The sequence below is a fragment of the Barbus barbus genome (assembly GCF_936440315.1).
Source record: "Barbus barbus genome assembly, chromosome: 4".
Classification (NCBI taxonomy): Eukaryota; Metazoa; Chordata; class Actinopteri; order Cypriniformes; family Cyprinidae; genus Barbus; species Barbus barbus.
In genome coordinates, this window is record NC_136732.1 from 29,360,083 (window position 1) to 29,369,299 (window position 9,217).

General features: G+C 36.5%; 2 protein-coding genes across 3 annotated transcripts; both read right to left on the reverse strand.

Annotated features, from left to right (window-relative positions):
• Window positions 1-64: 64 nt before the first annotated feature.
• Window positions 65-5,093, reverse strand: LOC306868677 (perforin-1-like). Its single transcript, XM_079414965.1, has 5 exons — window positions 5,053-5,093; window positions 3,034-3,590; window positions 2,767-2,905; window positions 2,423-2,640; window positions 65-1,328 (listed from the first exon to the last, which is right to left on the reverse strand). Exons 2-5 carry the CDS (start codon window positions 3,543-3,545, stop codon window positions 458-460), a joined length of 1,740 nt encoding a protein of 579 aa, XP_079271091.1. The 5' UTR covers window positions 3,546-3,590; window positions 5,053-5,093; the 3' UTR covers window positions 65-457.
• A 441-nt stretch (window positions 5,094-5,534) lies between these two features.
• Window positions 5,535-9,217, reverse strand: LOC306866207 (perforin-1-like). Of its 2 annotated transcripts, XM_079411300.1 has the most exons (5): window positions 9,182-9,217; window positions 8,458-9,009; window positions 8,230-8,368; window positions 7,932-8,146; window positions 5,535-7,373 (listed from the first exon to the last, which is right to left on the reverse strand). In XM_079411300.1, the coding sequence occupies exons 2-5, from the start codon at window positions 8,985-8,987 to the stop codon at window positions 6,494-6,496; spliced, it is 1,764 nt and encodes a 587-aa protein (XP_079267426.1). In that variant the 5' UTR covers window positions 8,988-9,009; window positions 9,182-9,217; the 3' UTR covers window positions 5,535-6,493. The 2 variants fall into 2 exon arrangements, with proteins under 2 accessions (XP_079267426.1, XP_079267427.1); XM_079411301.1 differs by lacking the exon at window positions 9,182-9,217 and having other exon boundaries at window positions 5,541-7,373; window positions 8,458-9,058.

Here is a 9,217-nt window from a genome sequence, read left to right on the forward strand (position 1 = left end):
AACTGTTATTATGCCATTTTTGAACTATCCAGATGGGCCAGAAAAAGAAATATAACTCCAAGCAGACAATTTATAGTTTTTAATGACACAAAACATTAAGTTTTTAGTTATAGATTATTTTTGCACACAATAAAATACTGTCATAGTGACTCATAAAATTACTTTTAAAGAAATTGTTACTTATAATAAACTAAAATAATTTTAAATAATACACAGTTTAAACTGAAAGAGCATAACATAGTATAATGTATATGATGTGTTTTTGAAAAATTGCCAGTGCAAGCATAGAAATCCTGCAATAAAGACAGCAGATAATAAATACGTATTGTACATTGTCTCGAAAGTTGAGAAATATTAAAGGATTATATTAAATATGTCTTTCTAATAGTGATTAATACAAGCAAGGTTCAAGTTATATTTCGAATAGACTCATAAACAGATCCAAAGCCAAAACTGACTACAGAATAGTTTTAGCACTGTAATTTGACTTTTGATATACATAAAGTCTGTCCAGAAGTACTCCCTTGCTCATCAATATTTCTGCCGGCACAGGTCGTGCATTTCGCGAGGTGTATACCTTCTCCAGATTAAAGTTCATAGGGGAACCGACATAGTTTGCACAATAGGGGCCAGACAAACTTGGAGCACATGTCACTTCTGTTTTGTAGAACAGCAGACCGTGATTTAAATTGCAGAAATTGTCATTCTGACCTGATTTTATGGATACTTCACAGGTTCCCAGCAAATCGTCGTCCCATTTACTATCTTCATCCCACACTTCCAGTCTTATCTTGTCATTCTCTGCCAGGACAACATCACCCAAATCAAAGGTTCTCCCCCAGTAGGGTGAGTTGTTATTTGTGATCATATCAGTGCGTCCAACCAGAATGTTATGTTTGTTGAACACTTTAACGTACCCATCGGTCGCTGTGGTTTGGTCACCCCACAGGTCTTGAGCCTTCACAATTGTGACCTTTACCCGAGAAAGTCCACGCTTAGATGGGCAGCAGTCTGGTGTGATCCCAGGATTGTTGCGACAAGTGCAGGCACATGGGTTGTTTGGGTTGGTTTTGACGCCATCTTTACAAGAGTCGGTGCAGTTCCTCCAGAGGGACTTTTCCAGGATGTAGTCATGGATGGCTTGGCGCAAATGCTTGCGCACCGGATCTTTGGTGGGGAGCAGCTCATGCAGGGACTCCAGAGAGTAAGAAATCACGTCTGGGTTTTGTGGTAGGGACTCAAGCCATTCTTTGTAAGCTGATGGGTCTTTTTCTCCTGAGAAAAGGAGCTCAGACGCTGTAGTGTGACCTCCGGTCACCTCGGTCAGCCTTTGAATTAAAAACCAGTTGATTAGGGATACACTGCTATTAAACGTCTTTTTGAAGTGAACATGAAATTATTTTCATGAAGTCAATTTCTTTCTCAGTGTTTTCCAGCACACATATCTAAATATTATTACATAAAGATACATTTACTTTTAGAAAAAATGGGATGCCAATGGGGTAAGAATTTTTTTTTTTCTTCCCTTTTTAAGTTTATTTTTCTTATCCCATTGATATTTTTTCTTGTTTTAAGGAAACATTTAAAAAAATCTCTAAAGAATTTTCATTATGCTTCTTGAGTAAATGTCTGCTAATTTTAGAATGTTTAGATATTTATACTGGAAAACAAAGCAAAACTACCAAATAAGAAACTTTTTACAATGTGGCTGATAACAGATAAATGACTGAGATAGAAAAAAAAACAATCGATACTGTTTTATCTAAATAAATAAAATACAAAATATTAAAAATAAATAGATAAAAGATACAAATTAAAATTATTCATTTGGAATGAATTTAGGCACCACAACATTATAATTTACAGTATGAAAAAGGGATATAAAATCCTGGATCTGCTATAGATTGCATTTATTATTAATGTTTTTAAAGATTTAAAGATTAGTGAGCATTAGATGATGGCAGAGCTAATCGGGACCCACTTTATATTAGGTGGCCTTAACTACTATGTACTTACATTTAAATTAATCATTTGATACGATGCACTTATTGTGTACATACATGTTCTTACATTGTACTTCTATTTTTAAACATACCTATATGTAATTACATGTGTAATTAATTTCTGTAATTACATTTATAATTACACTGTTGATCCATACCTTACACCTTAACCCACCCTTAAACCTACCCATACCACTTAACCTGTCCCTAACCTTACCCATATCCCACCTCAATAACAGCAAAAGTGTTTTGCAATACAATATGAAAACAATAAGTACATGCATAGTAATTTTTTAATGTATACATAGTAAAGGCCACCTAATATAAAGTGGGACTGCTAATCGAAAAATAGGGGACGTCCAGGACAATATATCTATGACAAGCTAGAAATTATAGTACAAGTCATAGTTTGAACCCACCTGTCATTAAAGCGGCTGGAGAAGCTGCTTTTGCTCTCCGTTTTGTCCTTGTCTTCATTACAGTGCTTACTTTCTGCTTTCATATCTACTTTGCCAAGAACGCTGGCACTTGCCTCCACGTCCAAGCATGTCTTCACTTCATCTCCACTTAAGCCCTGCAGAGCGATCTCACACTGTCTGATACTGGTCACAGATTGTACACTTCCTCCAAGAGTTACCTGGCAAAACAAAAAAGTAACACAGGCACACTTCTGATTAATGATTTAGCTTGCGGTGTCTTGTGTTGTTGAAGCATTTTGGGCCTTTGTAATCCACACGTGGAGTAAATTGTAAACTAGAATTACCTTAGTGATGTAATGGGTTCCATAGGTGTTAATGAACTTGTAAAAACGTTTTTTGAAATCAAGATTGTATGTCTTGGGAAGCTCCTTCACAGAGCGCTTGAACTCGGGATGGAGAACAGGCTTGTTGGAGACCCTGTAGCTGTAGGTAGACATGCAAATGTTAGAAGAGATAGGAAAAGGATATGACTCTTTCGTGTCCTTTATTATGAATAAAAAGTATTCAGGATTCAAGAAAGGCATGAATCAGTGGAAGCTGGTATGTCGCACCTGTAAAATGAACAAGAAATACTTTGACTGGCAAAATTGTACTTGTCTTTTTTGGACTTCTCCATTGAGTACTCTGCAAGCTTCGAGTTAGTTCCAGCCAAAATGAATGAGCCTTTATTTTTGCGAACTTCTATTTCCAAACTTGCACCCCAGTTGTTCTCAATGGAGGAAGTGCTGGAGCTGACCAGATCTTCACTGGATTGGTACAGGGAACTTGATATTTTAATGCTGCACTTTTTGCTGGCTCTCCAGTCTATTACAGATGTGGGAAGCTTTTGATTTGCTCCTTCCATGTAGGGGTTCCTGCAAAGAGTGCATGATTTATCCTTTCGCCTCCAGACCTCTGTGTTAATGACAAAGGCTCCCTTGCGTTGCATCTTGGTCACATCGTATCCTTCTCCGGCCAGGTTGGAACCGGGGGCGAAGTTTGCTTCTGCACATTCATTCGGTTTACCTTTAGTGCATGACTGCACGATGGGCAGAAAGAGGTAAAAAACAAGCCCGGCCCACATTCCTGTAAAATGGTTTGAGATCAGGTGTATGGATGCTCTTCTTTCCTATGGAAAAAAAACATGACAATTTATGTGTTTATTTTTAATTAATATATTTATTTATTTTTATTGAATCTTGAAATAACAGTACAAAATTGCACAGTCAATGGTGAGTAAAAAAAATCACAGAAAATTATTAAATTACAAAAATGATAGTCTCAAACCTTCACACGCACAATTCTAAATTATTATAAATAAAATAAAATAAAATAATAAACAACTTTCTCTCTTCAAAATGAAAAATAAGTAACAAAAATAATAAAACAATACATGCCTTATATAATACTTTTAAAGTCTGGTCTCTAAAACATCGCTAATTTTGAAATATTAACAGGATGGATGTCTTGTTCTGTAAGTTTTTTAATAACAATATAGAAAAAGATAAAGGGCCACAATTAAATATGTGCAGTTTTACATGGTTTCATGGAACAAAGCAGTTTACTTCCTGTTTGTACCTTGCAGAAAAGGCTAGTAAAGTATGTTAATATAAAGATATAACAAAGATGTTTGGTACATATTATCTTTAAGGTGTCTAGTATTAATATATGAATTCACATATATTCAGTTTTGTTGAGTGTGGTCATAAAATGAGTAAACATCCTGATGGTCACAATAGTGACCGGTGGGATAACAGTGAACTTAGGTATACAATACAAATCCAATTGTTAGTGAAAATGACAAAACATTGCACTAAATTAAAAGTTCAAATGTTACAAATAAGTTACAGTATTGATGATGTAATACTGGTAGCACTAAAATAAAATTTTTTGATATGCGTTACAAAAAAAGTAATAATTTTGAAATGTTTTTTTGTTTTTGTCTTTTATCTCAGTATTTCTATCAGTGGTAAAGGTAATGTTGTATATGTTTATACATAACAGTAACCCTAGAAATGTGATTAAACTGTTTAAAATAGCTGGGCTAAGATATAAAACAGTTTTTATGACTGCAGAAATATGTTAATTCAGTCTACACATTATCCCACCGGTCACAATTGTGACCGACCATAAAACACAATTTTTCACCCACTTTTCCAAAAAAGTAAAACAAAATTATAATTATTGATTATTTCAAGGGGTTACTAATGACATCATTTGGATATATGTCTGGGAAAAATTTGGGATTAAACGGGTTAATGCCTTACTTTTAAACTCTAGTCTTCAAAATGTAACTAATTTTGAAATATTAACATGATTGTCATAACAGGATGTATGCCTTGTGCGGCAGGTTTTTTAATAACAGTGAGTTGTTGTTATATTGTAAAATAAAAGCTTTATTATATTGTATAGTAATTAGGATTATGACAATTAAGTGTATCTTGCCTACAGGGATCATGAGGAATATTATTAAAAAATAACATTTCAGGTGCTTATTTCTTTTACATTACATTACAGACATGACATAAACTTAAGCAGCAAGAAAAAAAGCACTGTTTTCTTTAAAAGGTGATGTAAAATTCTCTTCTTACCTTGAACTACTCTGTCCAGCAGGCATTGGTGAGTGATGTGTGAAAGGGGCTACATGTAGGAAATAAATCTAGCTTGTGGGTGGGCTTTACCGTTATTTGCTACCAATAAAAAATACACTCATCCGTTGTGGGAGTGAGGGTACGCTTTTCAGTTCAAAGGAATTGAATGTGGTCTCGAATAGCCACTCAGCACTGAGTATGCTCTGTGGTGAAATAGGGTCTAAACGACAAGTCAATGGAACATGTGAGCATTTGTTTACACGTTGACCTATGCATTTTTAAAACATGCAGATGTAAAGCCAGACCGTAGGACTAAAATTGTCAAATCAGAACTTGACTAAATGTTGAATGTGCTTCAGTGCTGCTGTTAGTCACATAGTTCCTCTTGTGGTGTTAAACCTCCTACACACTTTTCACAGTTCGCCAACCTAACAACCAAAATGACATGAATCACTTAGAAAAATCACTTAAACTGCTGTTTTCATAATTGTTTTATTAACCACAAAAATCTGCATGCAAGTAAGTGCAAAGCATACTGAGAGAATACAGCAAACACCCACAGATCGTATCAAAGATCTGAATAGCAAAAAGAAAATAAAAAGCTCATTTGGCACCAATAATGAAATGTTAAAGGGATAGTTCAACACCCAAAATTAAAACTCTGTCATTAATTACTCACCCTCATGTCGTTTCCAAATCCATAAAACATTCATTCATCTTCAGAAAACAAATTAAGATATTTTTGGTGAAATCCAAGAGCTCTCTGACCCTCCATAGACAGAAACTATGAAACTAACACGCAACTGACATGCTCAAGGCCCAGAAACGTGGTAAGGACATTAAAATAGTCCTTCGTAATTTTACGGAAAAAAAAAATCAATCACGTTTACACACTGCCTCTGAAACTTTCATCCGCCATAAAAAAAATTCAGATCAGGTTCGATTTTCTGCGTTTTCGCATCCGTACACTCTAAAAAAAAAAAAAGCTGGGTTAAATACAACCCAGTGCTGGGTAAATATTGGACAGAACACATGCTGGGTTGTTTTCAACCAACAGTTGGGTTAAATGTTTAACCCAACCTTCTGGCCAGTAACCCAACCGCTGGGTCTAAACAACCCAATCGCTGAGTTCATCCATATTTTACCCAGTACTGGGTTGCATTTAACCCAGCATTTTTTAGAGTGTAGCAAGCATTTTGATAGGAAAGGATGACGAATACGACGCATACGAAAACTTCAGACTCAGTGTGCAAGGACATTGCAGTAACTCTCGGATTTCATCAAAAATATCTTAATTTGTGTTCTGAAGATGAATGAAGGTCTATTAAGTAATTAATGACAGAATTTTAATTTTTGGGTGAACTATCCTTTTAATGCTGAGATGCAAAACCCAGATATGTATCATTTTCATTAGATTTTTTGTTTTACTTTTATTGTGCTTTCACAAATACTGCATTTTGCTTTTAGGATCACTGGTGTGACTAAACAGCAAGCGGCGCTCATCTAAAAGCACCCCCATTTTCACCAGCTCATCTTTTGGGATGGGACGGGCATGTCGTGACACGTATACCTTCTCTAGATGGGAGGCCATCGGAGAGCCTACATACTCTGTGCATGAGGAGCCAGCTAAACTAGGAGCACAAGTTACAGCTGTCTTGTAGTACAGCAAACCATGGTTAAGTCGACAGAAGTCTTTTTTTACCCCGGCTTTCAGTTGTATGTTGCACGCCCCCAGGAGGTCATCATCCCACTTGTTGTCCCTATCCCACACTTCTAGTCTCAGCCCCCCAAATTGAGAGAGAACGAAACTGCCGAGATCAAACTTCCAGTTCCAGGTTGGTGAGTTTTGGTTCCAAATCACTGGTGTTTCCCCTAGAAAGACATTCTTATGTCTTAGGACCTTGACATACCCATCGGTCTGTGAGAAGTAATCTCCCCACAGACCTGTCCCCTTCATCGCAGTTACACTAATCTGAGCAAGTCCGCGCTGTGCAGGGCAGCAGTTTGCTTTTACTCCAGGGTTGTTATGACAGCTGCACACACAGGGCTTTTTGGGGTTAGTTGCGATACCGGCCTTGCAAGGTGTGGAGCAGTTCTTCCAAAGGGCCCTCTGCAGTATGTAGTCACGAATGGCTCGGCGTAACTGAGCATGTTTTGGGTTCTTGACTGGAAGCAACATATGGAGGGGCTTCAGTGAAAAGGAAATCATGTCTGGTTTTTCTGGCACTGATGAGAGCCACTGATTGTAAGCACCAGGGTCATTCTTGGCTGAGAAGAGAAGCGCTGTGTCTTGAGCGTGGCCACCAGTGATTTCAGTTAACCTTGTGAAAAAAAGAAAAAGAAAATAAAGCTTGAACCCCTCCCCCAGTAATAACGATGATGATAAAAACATACACTTGTTGTATTTTTGTCTTATATTATATTACAGTATATTATGGTACTACCTTTTCAAGGAAAAGATTACATTGTAAATCCCACAAATTTTTAATTAAATTAAATTTAGATTAAGATTTCATTTAGAACCCCCCCCCCCCCCCCCAATTAAATGTATTTATTAAATATTAACATAATATTCTTATTATTATAGGTATAATTTGAATTACATTATATAATATACTAATTTTATAAAAAATAAACCATAAATAAAAATGTATTATATTATAAATATAATATGAAAATTATAATATGATAATTATGAAAATATACATAAAAAATATATCAAATTAAAACAAATGAGAAAAAACTATAATAACACACAACTAATATTTATCTAACTAATATTTATATCAGACTTTATTGTTTAGCCATTTTCAACTAATAATTTAGCTGATAATTCAGTGTCTGTCTTAAATCACATTCTTCCAAATCGAAGCACAAACCTGTCAGTAAAACTGTTAGCAAAACTGTGCGTGCTCAGTTTTTTATCTTTGCTGTCTTTACAGTGACGGTACGCAGTGTCTATGCTGATCCTCCCCACACTTGCAGATGCCTCGACGTCCAGGCATGTTTTGATCTCATCCACACTGAGGTCCTGTAGAGTAGCCATGCATTGTTTGACACTGGTCACAGATTGCACTGTTCCACCGAGTTTCACCTAACAGATTACAAGCAACAGTGACGTATATGCAATAGACTGAGAGAAATAGCACACATTGATATTGATATATTTTGGATTACCTGGACAATGTAATGTGTGCCAAACGTTTCAACAAGTGATAAGTAGCTTTCTTTTGTTTGGTTGTCATACATCTCTGGAAGCCTTGTTAATTCATAGCTTAGCTCGTGATGAAGACGAGAGCGGCTGCTAATGCTGTATCTGAAGACAGCAGTTTATAGTGCTGCACTTTAAAACCCATATAACATGACATTCATCACAGCAATTAACTAATATATGTTAAGTCTTACCTGTAGTATCCGCAGGATGTAGACTGCTTGATGAAGCTGAACTTGTCCTTTTTGGTCTTTGTCATTGAATACTCAGCTAATTTGGAGTTCGTTCCAGCCAACATCAGCGACATCTTACTTACCATGTTGCCTATTCCCAGGCCGGCTTTCCAGTTGTTCTCTACTGAGGAGGTGCTGGAACTGACCAGAGACTCACTGGACTCGTAAACAGAGCTGGATAATGAACTTTTGCATTTTTGGGTGGCCCTCCAGTAAATCACAGACACTGGGAGTTTCTGCTTTTTTTTCTGCATGAATGGGTTTTTGCACAGGTTACACGTGTTATTCTTGAGCTCCCACTTACTCATGTCAATGACAAAAGTCCCCAAGCGTTGCATCTTAGTTATGTCGAAACCCTCTCCAGCCAAGTCAGATCCTGGCACGAAATTCGCATCTTGACACTCTGCTTCTTTACCCAGAAAGCAAGCCGGGTTGGTTGGAGGAGGAAGGTACAGAAGAAGCCCAGACCACAGAATAACTAGAGGAATCATTGCGAGTTTGGGTGTTAATCTGCTGTGATAAATCAGAAATAAGGTTCAGCATTCAGTCAATTTTTTTTTTTTTTTTTACAGGAGCAGAGTTTAGTGTCAAAAAATAGCTTGAAGATATTAATATAGGTATTATTATCAGTCAATAAACTCTGATTCACAGTTAAGTGAGTGAGTTTAGGCTCTTTTTCACTTACCTGCAAGATCTTTTTAATCATAATCTGAGAGCGTCC